Below are 21,341 nucleotides of genomic sequence, written 5' to 3'. Positions count from 1 at the left end.
TGAATTGGCAAGATATGCATGCATATCGGGGGATCATTTTGCCATAGTTAGGATCTTTCTCTTTTTTCTTTGAGTTTACTAGTTGTTCATTCAATTCATGCTTGATTATTTGTGTATGTTAGTCTTTTAACCCATTTGTATCAAAACTGATTCCTTTAACGTATATTCAATCATTTCTCTTAGTCTATTAAAGCGTTTTGTTTTCCAAAGGTTTGACTGCGAACTTTATGCAAGATATTGACAGACATTCTGGATCCTTGCTATAATCGGTTTGATGGGAACAGTATGCGGTGTCGGTAGCCCTGCTGTCAAGCCATCGAGTGAATCCTATAGCCAGAAACCGAATGATAGTATCTGCACGGTTGGACTAGGCTTTTGGAAAAAGTACGCTGTACGAGAAACGAATGAGAAAATGTGCAAAAAAGCGATGTACGGTGATCAGTCATTGAAACAATTGATGAGGATTTCATCTCTGTATGCCGCTTAAAGAATCTGGAGATAAATCACAAAACTCAAGACCAATGGTTGGAACTTGAAGTGGAGAAAGAAAATCTGCTTGTGCCATCAACTCCTCTCGAGGCACACAAAAATAAGAGAAGAACAGAACCATTAACTCCCTTACAATCCCTCTACGAACGAGTCACAGGCGGATACGACGGACCAAAATAGCAATGTTAACTCTGTATCCATGCCAGTTAGCAATGCCCCTACACAAAGAGGAAAGTTCCAGCAGACACTTACGGCTGTCCCATTTTCTCAGCTACAGATGGCAAGTCTCCTTTTTGCGAAAAGGTGTGTTCCCGTGACAGCCAATCCCTGATCCTGCGGAACCTCGACGCCTCAGGGTCCGAGTGATTCATTAACATGACCAAATACGACAATGGGCGACAGCTTATTGAGCTGGAGAATGATATATCATCCATATCATTTGGAGGGGGCATAAAGTAGTAGCCTCCTTTTGGAGAATATCGTGGGTCGGCCAAAGTCATCATCGCATCCATCAAGCAGCGGCCGACATTCTGACCTCTGTTGGAATGCCAAATCATTATTTCCAACCGAGCTGTGCCCGAGACAGAGGGTTGCCCGTCCAAGAATTTGGTCAGTCGAATATACTCCAACATCTTGCGGCCGGACTCTTGCCTCTGTACATCTATTGCAACAATAAAAGGGAGCTCCTCCTTGCGCGATTCGTCGACGCGTTGGAACATGTCATCCACGGCGATTGGTTTGGTGTCGAGGCATTGGACAGTGCCGCGTACGTAAGAATTGTACAGATTCATCAATTCTTCGGCGTCCATATGTGTAGCATGACGAAGAATAAGGGCAACTTCTGGTTTGATGCGGCGAGAACCCCCTGTGGAGGCTAGGGCTAAGATCCGTTCTTCTGCTTTCTTGACACGTAAAGAGCGTTGCACTAAGTAAGATGTTGGCCCGTAGCCGAGGTCGCATGTTGAAGATTTTGAGGGGTAACGAGCAGGAAATCTTGCTCTTTCAATGTCGACAAGCAGGCGACTCGGCTAGTGCGGATGTCAATCGGATCTTGTGCCGGCGCTCAATGCTTCCACCAAGGAGTTGAAACGCCTACAAACCTTGTGGAAAAAGTACATAACCATGATGAGGAATTTTGGGCCAGGGTCGATCCTTGTTCTCAGTGGTAGTCAGACCGAGTGAGTATCTCATATGTCCCACGACCCACCTGAGAGCTGGCCATGCTGACCAAGGTAGTTAGTTGGCTGCGTTTATCGGAGGAAGAGCGTAGGATTTTCACAGTGTATGTGAGACTCTACCGACCGGACTGGGTTGAACTGGCCAAGTCCTTTAATACCGTGGCGGCGGGGCTGTTCTATGGGCTGTTCAGGGTCGGCATGCGACTTTCCGCTTTACCAAGCACTCATTCGACGGTGATAACAATCATTCTGAGATACATACGGATCGAAGATGGTAGCATCATGCCGTCGAACGAGACACGCGACGAGCAAGACCCTTTTCCCAATGTACCTCAGTCTGTCGTCGAGGCGGCACAAAGGCTCCATGAATCCTTAGGCCACTTTGACCGATGCTCGCCAGGTTTGGATTCGAACTCTACCACTTCGTCCGGCGGGGATTGTGCTGGGTCTCTAGCCGAACTTCCGGAGGGAGGTGAAGACGCCGAATTAGCGCCACACCCAGGCGGCATCCAAGAGCTTGTAATCTCATCTCATCCGTCAAACAAGCGAAAGCACGCAGGTAGCGACGAGGAGGGAACAAAACGACCGCGACAGAATGGTAGATCAATGCAAGCCCTCGATGCTTCTACCTGGGACGATGATTCTCTTTCTGACTATGGTACTGGCGGCAATTCTAATGTTTTGGCAGAGAGAGATCGAGTTGAAAATTTGACTAATGAGTTCTTTGCGAAATACCTTCCTCACTGATGCACCAGACAGTGACACCACCATCTCAAGTGGAGACATATCTTCCCGTGAAACTCCCAAGCCAGTCATTAGAACCAACAATACGTGGCCATTTATCACCACCACGGAGTGAAGAAAGCCTGGTACTGTATCAAGTTTACCCACATAGAGTATTGCTTATTATTTATAGTAGTATGGCCATGTATAGATTTTCCAAGACACAATTCAAATTCAAGCAAGCATGGCTCTTTTTACTTCAGCATAATACTACGTACTATGTAAGACTCTTAACAACCGAACATTGTTGATTGTTCAATAATCGCTGGCTGTCATATTGCGCGTCGCGCGATTGCTGAATCCCACGGTATCTTGTTGACAGTGTATTACGGTCAACGCCAAAGGATTTTGCAACTTTAGTAATATTGATCTTTTCGCCTGGAGGTTGCGATCTTAAAATTCCCTCATCAATCTATAGGCTGAATTATCGAGGGCAGGAATCCCGCCCTATACCGTATACGTTTAATTGTGATCGGAGCACCCAAAGACATATCCAGTAATGCATATATGGTTGTGAGATATGTACCATTCCTATAATCGGATTTTTCTACCGTTGATTACAACCAACACAGTGATTGACAACCTGGTGATCAGTTTTTTCGGCGATTCCTTCTCCACCATGAGTCCACCGCTGACAAGCAGATCGAATTCATCTTTGATGGAAACTCTCTCCCTAATTTCATCAATCGTGGTTCCCGCGGTGATCCAGGCCATGGCACGGTCCCATCAAGTATAAAGTCAGGCTCCTTTCACGGATCCCTGAACCATTACCCCTGAACCCTTACGTAGAAATGAATTGCCTCCCAACACTGACCATGACTGACAGCGACAGCAATAGTGCGTTACCTTCATTGACCATTTCCCGAGCCACGCCCGACTCCGATACAGACTCTTTCGACTCGGGATCGGACGATGTCATTTCCACTTCGAGTGATGAGACGTACAACCCGTCCGAGAGGCCCAGTGACCGAGCCTTTATTGCGACCGAGGACGAAACCGATACCGCCACAGACGAAGATGAGCAGCGGAATACGCACGAGAATTAGCTGGTGAGCGTTCACCCGAGGAGTGAAAGAATAGAGAAGAGAGGCTAACCGGACACAGATCAGGCACAATGCCGTTCCCGTGCCTCACCAGGTGTTACGAACACGCCTCGTGAAGATGTCCGGGCAGCCCGCGTTCCGGCAATACTTGGTCCAGGGGAACTGGTGGGTGACACCGCAGTATGGAAACAAGACCGACGCTATGATCGTGGCGTTTGAAAAAGGCCGCAGGGGTCGCGGCCGTACTCCCGGACCAAATTAAGTGGCAGTGTACTATCCAGTATCCGGGAGAACCCTTACACCCAACAAAGGTCTAGCACGCCCAGCCTCTGCTTGGAACGGATCCAACCTGACTGGCGTCCCACAACAGATCGGAGCTGTAAGAGGAGAAGTCTGTGAACTAGGAGGATATTAGTGCCTGAATAGCGAGGCAAAAGACATAGCAACAGCCCATGTTGATTGAATAATGCAGTTGAGATGTTTCGACCAGGTATCTCGTTTTCACAGGTCCACCTTATTTATGCATGCGTCCATGACGTGTCACTGTTACGGCATTTCCTGGAATCTAGAATGTAGAGACAGTTAGTATGCCATCAGTTGTCTGCCCCCATGTAAATGAGACCGTGGTGCAATTCCAAGAGGCTGGGGACCAATCGTGGATTACTTTCTCTTTCGATGGCGGAAGTGGACGGCACAGAAATGCTACAGTACAATGTAGAAGAGAGCGGCGATGCTAGCCAGGCACGGAAGATGGGAGAGGAATCCGAGACCATTTACCAAAGTCTTGTGATGACTGGGGAATACACCACATCAGACGACAAGCGTCTTAAATGGGACTATTTAATCTCTTTGACATTTCATCGACTGGCGGCTGTCGACGAGGAAAAGTAGCCTCCCAGGCACTCAAAACTTTGATTAAACGAACTTCCTGGTCCTTCCCAGCCAGTGCAGCAAGTTCGAGGGGTCGTAAATGTTGGTTTATTTGTTGTGGTGATTATTCTTGTGAACAGTAAAAGTGCCAGATCCAGAGAAATGATGATCGATTTCAAGTGGCCCCATTCCATACCAACGTCTTATTGGCTTTTAGCCCGGCGATCCACTAAGTGGAGTCTAACAGCCGCGTAGCTTTCCGACAAACCCAAAGCTATAGGTGCATAATAGTCAAGAGTCGTGAGCGTACCAGTGTTCGAAAGTAAAGTGCAAAAGGGCTCAATCTGGTCGTATTTCAGTTGTTTGAGTTGTTTAATAACGGGAAACAGAGCTTTTGCTAGACCATGTATACCCAGCACCGCTTCTATCACACGTCTCTTCTGATTGACTGATACTATATCCCGAAGCATGTTATAGTTTATACCATGCTTCTCTGCATATTCACGAAGTTTTCCCTGCGAGTTGACTCCTCGATTATCCCGTATGTGCCATAAGTCGTCTTTTGAGACGTCCGCATTTGGGTACTGCTTATAGTATTTGTCGCTTTCCTGCTGCGATTTTAGCATGAAAACGAACAGGTCCGTGGCGTCCGCGTCTTGGTCTGGCCACGATACTTGGTTGAATGAAACTGTAGTCATTTCAGCGATCAGATACGAACGATCATGATCAAGAAACTTTAACAGGGATACCTGGTCCGTTACCAATCTCAGAAACCAGTGGACACCTTTGTCGTCTGTTGATGGCTGCTGCATCTTGAGACTGGTAATTTTAGTACGTCAGGGAGGTTTTGTCCCGTCTCTGAGACCAGTAGATTCCATATAGTACGGAGGTCTCTTGACTAGGATATCTCAGATGTTCTCAAGGCAACGAACGAGGATCAATTCGTCAATATACGAGATGTGTACATCGATAATCAGACCATTTTCCTGATATACGAGGAGATGACCCCGGTACTTGCGTCTCTTGCAGAGGTTGAGGGTGGGTTGTCTGGACCATTGAAAGAGGATGAGGTTGCTGCTGTTTTTGAGCAGGTGGAGACTCGTTGCAGGTCATGTACATCCATAAAAACCTGAAAATATCTCATGGTGATATCAACCATGAACATATTTTAATATCTCATACCGGGCAAGTTAAAATAGATAGGCAGCTTTGATTTTGTCAGTGTACATGTACTAATCCATACAGCAAATATTGCAAATAGTATGCTTCAATCCAATCATGACCGTCAACAGCAAGATATCAGAGCATTGGTCTGGTGTTGTGTGAGTTGATGTTGCTAGGCGAGGACCAGCAATGGCCAGCTGAGATGCGCGATTTTCGTGACAAATTGGACAGCTTGGGAATACAAGATTTGATGGGACATGGATTTCTAAAGAAATCGTGTGGCCGAGAATCCTTGAGACTACATGTCAGGGTTGCGATAAGAACAAAGATGGTTTACTTCCGAGTCCGTATGTAGCGTAATACAGTTGATAACTGGCAATCACTGCTAACTGGGAGCTGCGTACCCCGTACGCGTGCCCGCTGTGGTGGACGCCCCCTGAGATCATCCTCTTGCCGACTCCAGAGGAAGCCACGCAGTCACACGACGCTATTCGCAAACGCTGGGACAGCCTACTAGCCTACACCGACGGCAGCGGGTATAGGGAACACGTGGCCGCTGCGGCCGTATTCCCCCAACTGGGTGCCCGCCAATAGCGCTACATGGGCATAGAGACGAAGAAGGTGGTGTATGCTGCCGAGCTGCGCGGCATTCAACTCGCACTACAGGTCTTTATAGACATATATGAGAAGGGAATGGGGGTCTGCTTTGTTATGACTGATAACCAGGCAGCCCTTAGAGCGCTCGCTAACCCGGACCGTTCCACATCCCAGTACCTGATCAAGGAGATCATCTACCAGATCAAGGAGCTACGCCAGAGAGGGGGAGAGGTGGTGATGCACTGGATCCCGGCTCACACTGGAATCCCAGGCAACGAGGAAGCAGATAGGCTAACCAAGGAGGCCTACCAGCAGCACCAAGCCACAACAGAGCCAATCCTTGCCTCATCTCTCCGGCGCACAGCCAGGGAGAGGATGATCCAGGAATTGGCTCGCCTGTGGACGGGTGCCTCCTAGACACGCCCCCGGCCAGCCCACGAAGAAGCTAATTACCCACCCAAGCGAGCACACCACGAAGATATATGTCGGCTTACGGAAAGCCACCACCTCCGCGCTCATCCAACTCCGCCCAGGCAGGATAGCGCTTGCCCACTTCCTCCACCGTATCCAGGCAGTGAGCTCCCCAAGCTGCCCGTGCGGGGAGAGGGTACAGACGGCTAGACATGTGGTCTTGACATGCATGAGGTACACACGCCTCCGTGAGAAGCTCTTTAGGCGCTTGGCGGAGCGAAAGATCGGCCACACCAGCTTCAGTAAGCTGGCCTCTGACCCCGGCTCAGCGGGGTTGGTCGCTGATTTTGTGGTACGCACAGGACTGCCAGGGCAGTTTAAAGCAGTCCAAGATAGACGCACACAGCTTGACGACCCGGGCTCGGGTACTGATAGCGGAGGAGAGCACTGATATAGAAGACCGTCACGAAGCTCGTGAACCACGGGGGCAGCTTTGTGGTGCAGCTTGATATGAATCCCAGGCACTCTACAATTGGAGGCCGAGCCTATAGAATGATCCGTGGAGTGGCGGTTTACTCTCTTTTAAATATTTCCTTTGTACGGTATAAGAATAACTTGCTTTCCGGCGTTTTGGTGTATATAGGTAGATAGGAACGCTGGCTCCCCGGAGCTCAGCTCCCCCGGCATAACGGCCGTAGTAAAGGCGCGCTGAAAGGGTATGAATACTACTACTACTACTAGTACTACTACTACTACTACTACTACTACTACAACAGTTGATATGGAGAATCAAAAAACTAGTTTCATGTCTTAGGGATTGGTTCAAACACGTAGTTAAGTAGGGGTCTTTCATCCAAATTCCACGGAATTGGGAAACAGGATATTTAGTATCGCATGAACATGATAACATTTAAAACCCTGCTACCAAGCATATCGGGCCACGCAGGCACATGACGTCACAGGGCTGTTTGAAGTCAAGTCTACACATTACTCCGTATATGTATACGCATCGTTTACAGCCTTTCGATGGAATGCTTTTTATGCAATATAGGCACTTCCACAGAAAGGAGATCAACGCACAGGCTCGGCTTGGAGGCCACTTTTGCGATAAAATTGACTTTTTCTACAACATCGACGATATACGCCAGCAAACGCTTACCTTGGAATCCTAATATCATGTTAGGGCCCCTGCAAGCTCAATTCGATAGAAAGGACTCTCCCATACTACAAATATGGGATGGGGAGGAGGAGAACATTTCAATCTATGCATTGGTAAGGCTGTGTTGTGGTTGCGTCGCTGTCCCTTCAAATCGTATCTGATAAAAGACCAGTTTATATGCCGTCGAAACTGCAGGAACGTGGACGCTGTGCGGCGCCGATGAGCAAACAGGGTGCTGTGACCACCAAATCCCCAACTCAAAAGGGGGACGTGTACGGCCCTTTGATGACCATTCAGTTTGTAAACTTTGCGCGTGATAGGTGGTGAAAATTGACCACTCGATATGAATTGGTGAATTGGACGGATGAGGCCACCCGTCGTTGTCTTCCCACCACCACTTTCATCCACCATGATCAACAGTCGACGAAACGATCCACCGTCATGACGGGCATGCCATAAATTATTCCGCCGAAAGTGTTTCTGCACAGGATGCGGATTGACGCATCGACGACGTCCTCACGGTTCCACCTCCACGTCGGACCTAAGCCGCCTCAAATGTATGGGAACTGCCGCAGAAGCCCCGAGATATAATATGCCATCCTGGAGCCCATTCGCTCGTGACAGGACTCAACCTCAAAAACATGTCTCGCGACGCGAAGCAGTGCCGACTGATTCTACCAGCAAGTGCGAAGGCTCGCTCTAGCGCGGGCCCGTCTCCTTGGAAGCACGACGAGCCCAGCCCTCAGGTTCTGCACACCGTTCAGGCGCACATCCGTTTCTGGCACCACCATCTTCAGCCCCAGGATTCGTTCTTGGTCGTTGAACCCGATATCGTTGGTCACAGCGTCGATTGGTGGTGATAGATATTACCGGAGGTGGAACCCTACTATGGTACGAGTGCCCCGTGGCTATGGAGCTCCTACTAACGAGCATGATAGCTGTCGCGTGGAACAATAAACACCCGTTGCTGCGGCTGCTGACAGGCATGGCTGTTGGATTTTGGTGTGTCTCGTCCTCGGAAATCCGCCAAGTGTTGAGCTTCGGAGTGCCGCTGGAATAGGTCATCTTTGCCCACCCCTGTAAAGACTATCACTAGATTTAGTATGCTTGACTGTGTGGCGGTCATCAAATGGTCTTTGACAACGAAGACGAGCTGTGCAAATTGTCGCAGTACTATCTGGAGGTGGAGCTCTATCTTCGCGTCTGGGCGGATGACCCCTAGTGCGGTGACTGGTAGGCTCACAAATTCGGAGCGCCCATCGAGTATGCCCAGCATCTTCTGCAGCGGGTGAGAGATTTGAATGTTAATGTCGTGGGGCTTTGCTTTCAGGTTGGCTTCCCCGTGTCGGATCCATCAACATATGCACGAGCGATGGCCCAGGCGCGAGCAATCTATGACGAGGCGGTCCGGCAGGGATTTCGCCTCCGTGCAATCAATGTGGAAGGTGACTTTACCTCTACAAACTTTGCCGGGACTTCCCACGCGCTTCGTTATGCCATAGCATGGCACTTCGGCTCTCTCATGACCACCATTCATTGGATGGCGGAACCTAGCCTGTTCTTCGTGCAAGACGCCGCGTATCTCGCCTGTCGCGTGTTGGGAACGTGCCATCTGCATCCAAGTCAGCCCGTCAACATCTACGTCAACGACAGCATCTACTAGAGTTTCTACACTGCGCTCATCGAGTCTCCGGTTTCGGCTCCAACTCCAACTCCTTTGTTATTGTTTAGTCGATGGATCACCGATAATGATGCGTCCGATCCCATGCCACAGTAGGTCGTGTGTACGGTGTGGGGCCAGATGGACTGTGAGTAGGATTATATCCAAGCGGACTGTCGCTTTTCTCAGCCGGTCCAGGTTGATGACTGGATGCTATTTCCAGGCATAGGCGGTAAGTGCATGTTGCTGGATACTAAGATTCTTACTGACCATCTCTCTAGCATATTCGCATGTGAATGCTGGTTATGTCAACCGCTTGTGTGATCCAATGTAGACGGTCTATGTGTCTGCCTGCAGCAATGGGTACTGGCATCCAGTTCACCAACCCACTGGGACCCGTGGAGGCAGCGATCTGGCATCTGCCAGAGCTCAGGTCTTAGATTCCAAACGGAGCTATGTGTCAGGACAGATGAAGATGGAGTAAAACTTGGCTCATCGGAGAACCCCACCGGGTATGATACCGGTGTGGAAATAATGGATAATGTGGTCTACCAGGGAGAGCGCTATTCTCCAGTGGAAACAACGCGGGAGAGAAGACTCAATCCAGCCCTCGCGAAAATTGACGTTCACATCCGATAAAAATCTCGTACAGTCGTTGTTGTTGTTGTTGTTGTTGTTGTTGTTGTTGTATTCATACCCTGACCCCTCGCCGAGGCGATATGCAGAATACCACTATTTAATCCCTATCTATCACTAAGTACAGTAATCCATTACATACCGACGAATTTAGAGCCTCGTCACGGCCTGTGATGGTCAAAGTGCCTGATGTTGTGTTCAGCGGCCCTATGGCGCGCGGCTTTGAAACCTCTGTGATGCCTCTGCAAAGACTAGTACTGCACCTACGACGCTACCGCTTTGCATATCATCCCCCTTATCTTTCTTACCTCGATGCCGTCCTCCCACCATGTTTGAAATGTTGTTGAATGCAATCCCTATCTTCCTCCGCAGTTCGTTGGCCAGCGGCTACTAGACCTTTGATCCTGAGAAGGATCACGACATGATCCCATGTAAATGTCAGATAGAAACCCCGAAAATGCCGGGAGTGATGAGAGTAGAAAGTTCGACAGTGCTTCAGTTGCAACTGCAGTGAGGTGATTGCGGTTAGTGCATATCTGTCGGGTACCAGCTAGTTTGAAAGGTGACGGTTTATTATGGAAGCGATTTCGTAGATCTTTGATGGTAAGGGTTGGAGATAAGGTAGCGGTCGGTGTGGGGGAAGGATGACTCCAGTAGCCATTGGTTGTTGGTGTGAAGTTTTGCCATGTCGGTGGTTGGTGTTGGTGGGAGCTTTTCAGGATGGAGGCATAGGTCGGACGCGGACTCGAGGTAGAGGATGAGTCGAAGACGCATGATTGCTCGCAACCATCGGCGTCACTCTCGAGTTCTCGTTCTTGGTTTTCTGGGTCGAGGGTTGACGGATGGTGTATCGGTGTGGTTGGTCGGCTTTCGGATGCTTCCATCAAGGACTGGGTTTCTTGGAGCAAGTCCGCCCATATGCAATCTTCATCGTGTAGTGATAGGAGCTCCTCTACGTGGCTCTTTTCGGGTTCCCATTTGCAATATCCGATCCCACACGTGAAACACATAACCAAATCGTTATCTGTATCATCTGGCTGGTGGTAGAATCCAAATTTTGCCAGTTGTTGCAGTGTGATATTTGAATGGGGCCATTCTTTAAAGGAGAGTACTCGGGACTGGATTGTAGAGAGCCTTGCTGGGATGCGTATGAGGTTGTCATGAGAATGTTTTGATGTCGGACGCGTGTCAGGATCGGGGGAGGCGTGGCGCGTTGATGGTTTGGATGCGGGTTGTGGGTCTGATTCAAGGATTGAGAATGGGTTGTGGTCACGACTTGAGGTTTTCTTAGAACTGTTTTCTTTTTGCCTTTTGGGTGCCATCTTTTGTATCCGGCCAGTCTCCATTTACTACCTATCAATCCGGTTGTACAGTCGGTTGTTTGGTTGGTTGGTTGTATTCATACCCTGACCCCTCGCCGAAGCGATATGCAGGATACCACTATCTAATCCTTATCTATGTCTACGTACATCAATCTATTACATAGAGACGAATTTAGAGCCTTGTCACGGCCTATGATAGCCAACATACCTAATATTCTATCAGCGGCCCTGCAGCGTCTAGCTATAAAACCTCTATAATATCTCTACAAAGTCGAGTACTGCATCTAAAATACTATTATTTTACATATCACCCTTCTTATCTTACTTACCTTGAGATCCTTCTCCTAGTATATCTAATATATTATTAAATATAGTCCTAATCTTCTTTTATAATTCTTATTATATAATCTTTAATTTAAGATAATAAATTAAGATATAAATTATTATTTTTATTACTCTATATTTATACTTATTATTCTCTCTATAGCTATATAGTTTACTATATATTACTAGCTATAAGTAACCAGTTTAAAATTAGGTGAGCAGATAGGCTTAATTATATATGTCGGAAACTTCGGTTGGTTTACCGTCGAGTATAGCTAGGATAGCTATTAATGGGCGAAGTTAATAGGCTTCTAATATATGAAAGTTATAATGAAATAAATAAAGTCTTAAATAAGATAGAATATCCTAATTGATAGAAGATTATATACTTAAATTATCTCAGTTAATTCAAGATAATAGAAGAAAATTAAATATATAATAAATAAGCATCCTTATATAGCTTTTCTTTATTATAGCCTTTATAGAAATCCTCTGATTTTTCTAATCTATAGATCATAGCCATTATAGAAATCTTTTAATTTCTCTGATACTCTAACCCTAAGGCTTTGTAGGTAATCCTTTATTTTGAAGTATATTAATCCTATAATAATTAATCTAATCTATTAGTTATAATATTTTAATTCTCTAATAATCCTCTTCTCTGAAAACTAGCATCTTGATAACTCAATAAATAGCTTATATCCTCTAAAGTATAAGTAATTAATCTTAATTTCTTAAATATTTTAAATGTATAATCTTGTAATTTTATACTAATTATATCTTTAAAGAAAATAATTTTAAAGAACTCTCTTCTCTTATATATTAAATAATTTAGTATTATCTATTATTTTCTATATAATTAATGTAATAATTTAGAAAAGATTTATATTAAAGCAGAGTTCTTTAAATATTATAATAAGTGTATTTATATAAATAATTATCACTATATTAATATATTTATGTCTAAAATAGTATAAAAGTGTCTTTCTAAGACTTAAAAGTATTTTTAGAAAAAAGAAGAGTAAGCCCTAGCTAAAATTCTTTATTTATAGAAATAACAAAAACTATTAAAGAAATAAGCTGGAGAATTTCTTTAAAAAAATATAAAAAATGTTGAAGAGTTAGAGAAATTAGAAAAAGTAGAAGAAAAGATAAAAGTAAAATAAATAAAAGAATAATAAAAGATTAAAAAGCTTCTAACTACTACTTTTATTTTATAAAATAATAATCTTATTCTTAATATTAATTTTAATCTTTCTATCTTTCTTAACTATACTTTTATCTTTATTCTTAAATCTTCTTAGAATAATTTAAGTGTCTAATAGATTTTTATATATTTTTTTTAGATCTATATCTTTTCTATTTTATAAAATAATAGATATATTTTTTTTTTAACTTATGCTGTAGTATTTTTTTAATTTTATATTTCTTATTATCTATTATTTTATTTTTATTTATTAAATTAGTGATTAGTTCTAATAATAAGATATAAAATATTAAGTATATTTATATTCTTATTAATAATTAAAATTTATAATTATTATTTATAAATTTTTCTTTAATAGTAAATAATCTAAATTTAATTATATTAAATTTATTACTTAGTCTTGTGCTTTTAATATTAAAATTTTTTAATCTTAATATTTATTATAGAAGGTAAATTCTTTTTCTTTTTTTAAGTATTAATATGTTCTTATGCTTCTTATTATAATATCTTTTTATTCTTATTTTTATTTATTTAATGTCTTTTAATAAATTGCTATATAATAATTATATATATATTATTTAAATATTTGCTTTATTAAATGTTTCTTTTTATTTAATATTTTCTTAATTTATCTTTAGAATTCTTCTTAGATTAATAAAATGTAATATTTATCCTATTAATATATTTATAATATTATTTATTATAAACTAAGTAATTAATAGTAATTCTATCTAATTATCTTGATTTTAATCTAAGTAATATTTTAGATATTATTTAATTACTTGAATTATTTTTTTAGTCTGGCTATTAGTCTATTAATAATATGTAGTTAATAGATTATATTCTATTCTATAATTTTTTATGATTGTCTGCTAAAATTTAAATATAAATAATTTATCTCTGTCAGATGTGATTTTACTTGGTAATCTGAATATTATAAATATTTTTTATAATATTAATATTATATATTATTATGTTGTTAAATTCTTTGATGTTGGCTTTAGGATAATATATTTTATAAGTTTATCTATAATAATAATAGTTTTAGTGTATGTGATTCTTGAAATAGGATTCTTTGACTCTAATAAGCCTTATATAAAATCTATTATAATCTTCTACTATGCTTTTATTAGTGTTTCTAAAATCTGCATTCTTTTATAAGATTAGTGGTTAATTGGTTTATTATAATTATAATTATTATATTTCTTAATATAATCTTTAACCAATTTTCTTATTCTTAGGAAGTAATATATTAGTTATATCTTTTCTACTATTTAATTAATTCTATAATGTCTTTTAATTGGCAAGTTATAGTTTATTTAAATAATCTCTGTAATTATTAAAAATAATACTAATATTGATTCTCTCTAAATAGCTAATCTATTTTCAATTACTACTTCATTGTTATGTAGTACTATCTATAGTATTTTATTATTTCTAGTAGTTTCTACTATCTTTTTATAAAAACCTTTGCTTTCTATTATAATTATTATCGCTAGTATTATTTTATTATTATAATGAATTTTATCTTTATCTTTTACTAATATATTTATTTATGGTTATTATATTCTAATTATATAATTTACTCTTCTGCTTAATATATTAATGATAATATTTTCTTTTCCTTTAATATATTTAATTTGAAACTTAAATCTTAATAGATATTCTAATTATTTAACTTATCTACTGGTAAGCTCTTTAATTATTATAAAATATTTTAGATTATAATAATCACTTTTTATAACTATTTCTTCTTTAACTCCTTATAAGTAGTATCTTTATTACTTAAATATTTTAACTACTATAAGTAGCTTTCTATTATAAATATCATAGTTTTTTTTTATAATAATAAATTGTCTGAAATAGAAGATAATAGATTATAATTATTTATTATCTTCTAATTATTTTAAAACAATCTTTAATATATATCCTAATGCATCTAATTAAATTATATTTGGTTTTTCTAGATTATAAAATATAAGAATTAGTACTTCTTTAATTAATTTCTTAATTTTCTTAAATGCTTGCTATTATCATTCTATTTAATTAAAATCTTGATCTTTTTGTAGTAATTCTATAATTAGTTATATTATCTCTATATAATTTTTTAAGTATTTTCTAATATATCCTATTGCACCTAAGAATTACTATATTTTATTAATATTTATTAGAATAGGCCAGTTAAATATTATATTTTTCTTTTCTAGTTAAATCTTTAATCCTTTTGGTATATAAACCATCCCTAAGTAATTAATAGTTATAGTATTAAATTTATACTTCTTAATCTTAAACATCAATCCTTTGTTTATAAATGCTATTATGACTAATTATACATATTCTTTATATTTTTTTAGGTTTTGTGAGTATATAATAATATCATTAAAATAAACTGCAATAAACTTGTTTAAATATTTCTATAGAATATATATTATATATTGTGTAAATTATACTAATAGATTCTTTAAATCTATTAATATAACTATTCATTTAAATAGTCCTTTATTTATAAAGAAAGCTGTTTTTCAAATATTATCTTTAGCTATTTATAGATTATAATAACCCTATTAAATATTAAAGATTATTATGATTTTTACTTCTTGCAAAAGATCTTTTTTTTATTTTTAATAAGATATCTTATTTATATCATCTATTATTCTATTATTTAGTGCTCTGTAATTAATAACTATCTATTTAATTATATCTTTCTTATTGATAAATATTGATTATGCTAATACTTTTCTATATCCTAATCATATATATATTATTTTGTAAAATTTGTTAATAAACTTATTTTTAAATTCTAGTTTATCTTTTAACTTGTAATATTATTTAATTAAAAGTAATGTGAATCTTTCTTTTAGTTTAATTTGTATTTTAAATTTTTTATTATATATTAATAATCATTATTTTTTTTTTATAAATAATTTAATAAACTTATAATATTTTTTAGATAATTTTATTAATATTTCTATAAGTTCTTTTTTATATAATTCTTTTAGTTTTAGTTTTATCTTCTATGTCTTTTTAATAATCTTTATTTTTTTAACTATTTGTGCTTGCTAGATTATCTTAATTTCTCTTATATTATTATTTTTGATTTTTACTTCTTTTTTATTACTTAGATTTCTTTAATTATTTTATAGCTTTTCTTTTAATATTTTATTTCTATTGTTGATGTATGCAATATCTTTAATAAATGTTATCTTTTATTTCTATTTATTTATCTTCTATCCTAATCTTTTAGTATTTAGTAGTATATTAAGGCTTTATCCTAATTCCTTATATAGCTATATAATTTCTTTAATCTTTCTCTTGATAATCCTTATTTGCAATATTATTGTGACGGCCTAGTACGATTTGGCTTGGCGGCACACGGTTACTGCGGAAGTACCCGCGGGCCGCCTCCCATGGACAAATCACATGCAGGGAAGATATGGGGCTAGATATGCCTTATAGGGATTATCTTATGTTTTAATTTACACTGCAGATTGCTGGAGGATTTATATGATATCAAGAAGGGTAAATAACCTTTACCAGCCAGTATTCTATATTATTAGAACCTTCTAGAAATCTAGATTACTAGATATTAGTATATAATAAAGATAGTCTACAGATATCTAGAATAGAAGGAAGTATAAGTAGAAGAAAAAAAACCAGTAATTATTCTTTCCTCTTCTTCTTTCCAATTTAGTCTCTTTATATTTAGTAATTAAATAGATTTAGTATTATATCATTATATTAAATTAAATTTTTATTTACTTACCAATATTAATCCTTATAAATCTATAAGTAGACTAATATCTTAACCCTAAGTAATTTAATATACTTAATTCAGGATCACCCTTTTTCTTATCTTATTATTCTTAAACTAAGATCTAGATTCCAGACTCAGAAATTAAGATAGTTTGATTATTTAAGCTGGCACTAAAAAAGCCAGATAAACACTACCTATCATATCTTCTTCTAGAAGTAGAAAATAATAAAGAATAAAAATCTTAGAATATTAAATATAAAATATTCAAAAAGCACATAGACAAGAATCCAGCTATACTATTTAATTAATTAATATAAGAATAGTACAAGAATCTATACTAAATTAATATATTAAAGAAGCAATAAGATATCTATAAAGAGACTATTACAAATTAATATAAAATAATAAAGGAATTAATAGAAGAACAAGACCTTTTATAATATTAATTTATTAAATTAAACCTTAAAGAATCCTCTCCTATTACTAAAGATAATAGTAAAAAGACCATCAAACTTCCTAATAAATTAACTCTAATTAATAAAAAAGATCTTTCTTTTAAATTCTAGCTTATTAAAGTCAAAGATAAACTAAAAATTAATACTAATTACTACCTAGACTTCTTAATCTATATAGTATATATATAATATATATATTATAAAGAAGCAGTAAATTATATTCTTTCTTAATTCTAAAACAATATTATTAAACCATATAAGAATATTAAAGACATTTTTAAATATCTTAAGATTATCTATCATAATATAAACTAAATTATCAATATAAAAACTATATTTCACTATCTAGTTATAAAGCTAAGCGACTGATTTTAGATCTTTCTATTAATATTTATATATTATATCTAAGAATTAGAAACCCTGCATATATAATAGAAAAATAAGTTATATAATAAGTTAAGCTTTAAATTAATAAAATTAATGATTAAAAAGATAAATAATAATAATATCTCTTATTCTAAATTTATAACTTAGTGTACTTAGATAACTAATTATTTAGAGTAGATTTAGGAAATTAAAAAATATATTTATTTATATAATAATAGAGGAGATTAAACTATAAAAACATTATATAATTAATTTAGTGCTAATACTAATAGTAGTTCTAATAATAATAGTAAGAGAGCGCAATATAATTACTTAAGTAAAAAAGAATATATTAAACTCTTTAAAAAAAAAAGGTGCTATTATTATAAGGTCTAAGAATACCAAGCTAGCAATTATCCTCTTAAAAACAGCTAATTTAAGAATAATGTCACTAAGCAACTTAAGATAATAAATAAGGATAAGCAGGCTATTATCTAGAAAAAAGATTCTAATTCAGAAAATAATAATATCTAGAAAAAGTCTCTATCCTAAATAAAATTTATATTAATCTATATAAATTAGATATTAGACAGTTAATAGAATTTAATAAAGAAAATTTTATTATACTTATATAATTTGCCTAAGAAATATATTTAATATCTATTAAAACATTAATTGATACTAAAGTAAATAGATTAATATTTATTAATACCCACTTAACTATTGTGACGGGGGTTGCAAGAATGTAGCTGGGATTCGGCTTCGGCCTAGGGATAGATTTGAATATATAACGTATATACATGTATGCTCAGCAGTTAATTGCTGCTTTATGAAGGCCTGAGGCCACCTGTGGTTATAAGGTGATGTGTGCCAAGCTGCTAGTCTAATTAGCGGTAGGAAGCTAGGTGAGATTATATGTCTGTTATACTTTGAAGTTATTCCTAACTCTATCTAGGATTCTATCTTATAGTTATTCTTCTCTTTATAAGGGTGTGTCCCTAAGCTTAAAATTTTGCAGGCTTATAGGGTTTAATGTGTAGAATTAGTAGTTTAAGTTTTATAATAAAATCCTTGTTTTTGGTGGAGAAATTGAAGGTAGATAATAAATATTAGATAGAGGATTAAATATATAGGAAATAGTTAAGATTAGTATTAATAGTAAGTATATATAAATTTTTATCTCTCTTATTTTAACTTTCTCTTTCTTTCTTTTCTCTTTCTTGGCCTCATCTTCTTTCTTAATAGTAAATGTTATCTTAATATTATACTTTTTCATTAAAATTTTATTAAATATAGATTTAATATATCTTATATTATTAATTCCTTGCTTTTCCTACATTAATTTGATGCTTAGAGTAATAATAAGATGGTTTTAACCATCTTATAGTTAAATATAGCAGTTAACTTAAAGTATTTAATTCTAATAATTTAAATCTACTCTAGCTATCCCCCTCTTTAAAAGTAGTGTCCTAATGCTTAAGAAAATATTAATATAATAGTAGTTTATTATTATTAATCTAGATTTATTCTTATATTTAGAGTATTTTGCAAAAATGTTATCCATACAGATAAGTTGACTATATAAGATAAGTCATAAAGTTAGGCAAATATTAATGTGATTATTAATAATATAAATAAATAAATAGCCTAAATCTTTATGCACTTTTAAGAGTTCTTTAATTAAGTCTCTTAATATAATCTTTACTCCTAATACTATATCTGATAACTTCTAGCCTCCTGTGTCTCTAAAGGATAAGATAAGTAATAATATTCTATATATAGAGTTTTGATACTAATAAGATATAAGAATATATGATTAAGTCTTTATATAAGCTCCTATACTTAGCCTATTTTTAATTATAGATTATTTTAAATTCTTATAACTGTATTAAATAATAGCATGCTTATTATAATATTATAATTTAGTTGTGTATATATTATTAAATGCTTAAGTGTAAGTATATTCTTATAAATATATATTTATACTCTAGTTTAGGTGTTTATATTATTAAATATCTCTTATTTTATAACTAATACTAATAATTTATAGTGCCTTAAGTCCCTATTAGACTGCTTAAAGGCTTTAGCTAATAAGTTCTATTAGAATTTAGTAGCAGGGGACTTTAGTGATTAATATTATATATTAAATAAAGCACTTAAGGCTTTAAATTATATATCTAGAAAATATATTATTAAGATAAACTCTAATACTAAAACTAATAATAAAAATATAGCTTTAACTTAGCTTAGTCTACTTAAAAAGCATTTAATTATAATAATTTATATTATTTTATTAGAGAAGCTTTATTTTTACTGTTCCTATTTCTAATTAATATATTTAACTAGTAATCCTGCTAATTTTAGCAGAGAAAAAAAGTCTTCTTTATTTCTTTCTATTAAACTTATTTATAGATAGGCACTTATACCTAGACCTTTAGACTCTTAATCTTATAATCTATTTTTTTAGCTTTTACAATTAATTAGCTAAGCCTTTATTAATTATATAGTATAAGTTCCTTTTAAATCTTATAACTAATAACCCTTATTAATAATTTATAATATAAAATAAATCCTATATTTATTCTTAGCTATTATAAATCAAGCTTTTCTTTATCTCTTCCTTTCTCACTTTAAGTTATAAATAATTTTATAATTTTAAAGATAAGTTTCAAATATAGTATAATTACTAATATTCTTCTTAAATTTCTATATACAGTCTTCTTTAGAATAACCTATCCACTTAATAAGGTACATTTTATTCTTTTTAGAGCCTTTTTCCATATAAATTTCTTTAATCTTGTATTCTCTAATATTATTTATAATAAGACTATTAAATAGGATTTTATTTTTAGCTATATCCTTAAATAGTTTTAGTAAGAAAATATAGAATATTAAGTATAACTATTAATATTATAAAAGCATTTTTAGCTTATATATATTCATTCCCCATATGTCTAGTATTTAGAAAGATCTAATAAATTTAAAATTAAATTTTAATTTCTTTCTACCTAAGGGGTAAATGTTTGTAGTTTATAATATTATTTTATCACTAATTTGAAACTATATTACTATATATTTTTTATTAAAATATTTAAACTGATTCTCTGATGCTTTTTTTAATAGCTTTTGAAGTTCTTTACATTTAATCTATAGTTAGATTGTCTGTTTAGTTACTAATATTTAATCCTTCTTTATTTCTAAGGTTTCCTCATTAGAACCTGTACCTAGAGGGTCCTAATTAATATTAATATAAATATCCCCCTAAAAGCCTATTAGTGCTTTAGTAGATAATATTCTGATAATGCTATGCATACTATTATTATATATATATTAAGCTAGCACTAATCACTATGCCTAATTATCCTATAATAAATTAATATATAATTAAAGATAATGTTCTAATATTTGATTCTATTGTTCTATTTAGCTATTAATTTAAGGATGATAGGCTATACTAATTCTTTTTCTTATATTAAGATGCTAACAGAGCATTTTCTAAAATATAACTATAAATATTATTGCTTAATCACTTATAATATTCTTAAGTATAATAAAGTATTTAATCACTGATTTATATATAATCTCTGCTAGTTCTTTTACTGATGTAGTAATAGATATAAATTTATATATAATATATTTTATTAATGGTTCTATAATAACTATAATAATATTATATGTTTTTTCTCTTTAATTTGAAGGTAGAAGCTTTACTATGAAATCTAAGATGACTAACTTCTAAGGTTTTATAGGTTTTAGTAATGGCTTTATTAGCCTGTATTCTTTATGCTATAATACACGATTGTATTAGCACTTTATATATATTGAGTAATAGTATTGAATTATATTATAAAGCTTTTACTAGAAATATTTTAATAATATTATTTTATATATTTTTTTAATATCAAAATAACCTTCTTATAAGT

The 21,341-nt window shown here is 35.6% G+C and overlaps 4 protein-coding genes across 4 annotated transcripts, besides 8 other annotated features; 2 read left to right on the top strand and 2 right to left on the bottom strand.

Moving 5' to 3' along the window:
- Positions 1-640: 640 nt before the first annotated feature.
- UA08_06758 (hypothetical protein) lies at positions 641-1,613 on the bottom strand (the record flags this gene model as incomplete). The annotated part of the gene is made up of 3 exons (XM_020269070.1): positions 641-680; positions 742-1,517; positions 1,590-1,613. 3 exons carry the CDS (start codon positions 1,611-1,613, stop codon positions 641-643), a joined length of 840 nt encoding a protein of 279 aa, XP_020118136.1.
- Positions 1,614-3,241: 1,628 nt separating this feature from the next.
- On the top strand, positions 3,242-3,496 carry UA08_06757 (hypothetical protein; the record flags this gene model as incomplete). Its single annotated transcript, XM_020269069.1, has 1 exon — positions 3,242-3,496. One exon carries the CDS (start codon positions 3,242-3,244, stop codon positions 3,494-3,496), a length of 255 nt encoding a protein of 84 aa, XP_020118076.1.
- A 648-nt stretch (positions 3,497-4,144) lies between these two features.
- Positions 4,145-4,210: a repeat region (Identified by RepeatMasker using a combination of RepBase library and repeat library created with RepeatScout).
- A 356-nt stretch (positions 4,211-4,566) lies between these two features.
- UA08_06756 (hypothetical protein) lies at positions 4,567-5,175 on the bottom strand (the record flags this gene model as incomplete). The annotated part of the gene is made up of 3 exons (XM_020269068.1): positions 4,567-4,637; positions 4,674-4,817; positions 4,848-5,175. 3 exons carry the CDS (start codon positions 5,173-5,175, stop codon positions 4,567-4,569), a joined length of 543 nt encoding a protein of 180 aa, XP_020118399.1.
- A 1,185-nt stretch (positions 5,176-6,360) lies between these two features.
- Positions 6,361-6,428: a repeat region (Identified by RepeatMasker using a combination of RepBase library and repeat library created with RepeatScout).
- An 830-nt stretch (positions 6,429-7,258) lies between these two features.
- Positions 7,259-7,309: a repeat region (Identified by RepeatMasker using a combination of RepBase library and repeat library created with RepeatScout).
- A 1,026-nt stretch (positions 7,310-8,335) lies between these two features.
- UA08_06755 (hypothetical protein) lies at positions 8,336-8,554 on the top strand (the record flags this gene model as incomplete). The annotated part of the gene is made up of 1 exon (XM_020269067.1): positions 8,336-8,554. One exon carries the CDS (start codon positions 8,336-8,338, stop codon positions 8,552-8,554), a length of 219 nt encoding a protein of 72 aa, XP_020118398.1.
- Positions 8,555-10,023: 1,469 nt separating this feature from the next.
- Positions 10,024-10,375: a repeat region (Identified by RepeatMasker using a combination of RepBase library and repeat library created with RepeatScout).
- A 1,012-nt stretch (positions 10,376-11,387) lies between these two features.
- Positions 11,388-11,870: a repeat region (Identified by RepeatMasker using a combination of RepBase library and repeat library created with RepeatScout).
- Positions 11,871-11,872: 2 nt separating this feature from the next.
- Positions 11,873-16,182: a repeat region (Identified by RepeatMasker using a combination of RepBase library and repeat library created with RepeatScout).
- Positions 16,182-18,142: a repeat region (Identified by RepeatMasker using a combination of RepBase library and repeat library created with RepeatScout).
- Positions 18,142-21,341: part of a repeat region (Identified by RepeatMasker using a combination of RepBase library and repeat library created with RepeatScout) that runs on past the window's edge.

The sequence above is a fragment of the Talaromyces atroroseus genome (genome assembly GCF_001907595.1).
Source record: "Talaromyces atroroseus strain IBT 11181 chromosome Unknown scaffold_9, whole genome shotgun sequence".
NCBI lineage: Eukaryota > Fungi > Ascomycota > Eurotiomycetes > Eurotiales > Trichocomaceae > Talaromyces > Talaromyces atroroseus.
This window is presented reverse-complemented; position numbering and strand designations above follow the sequence as displayed.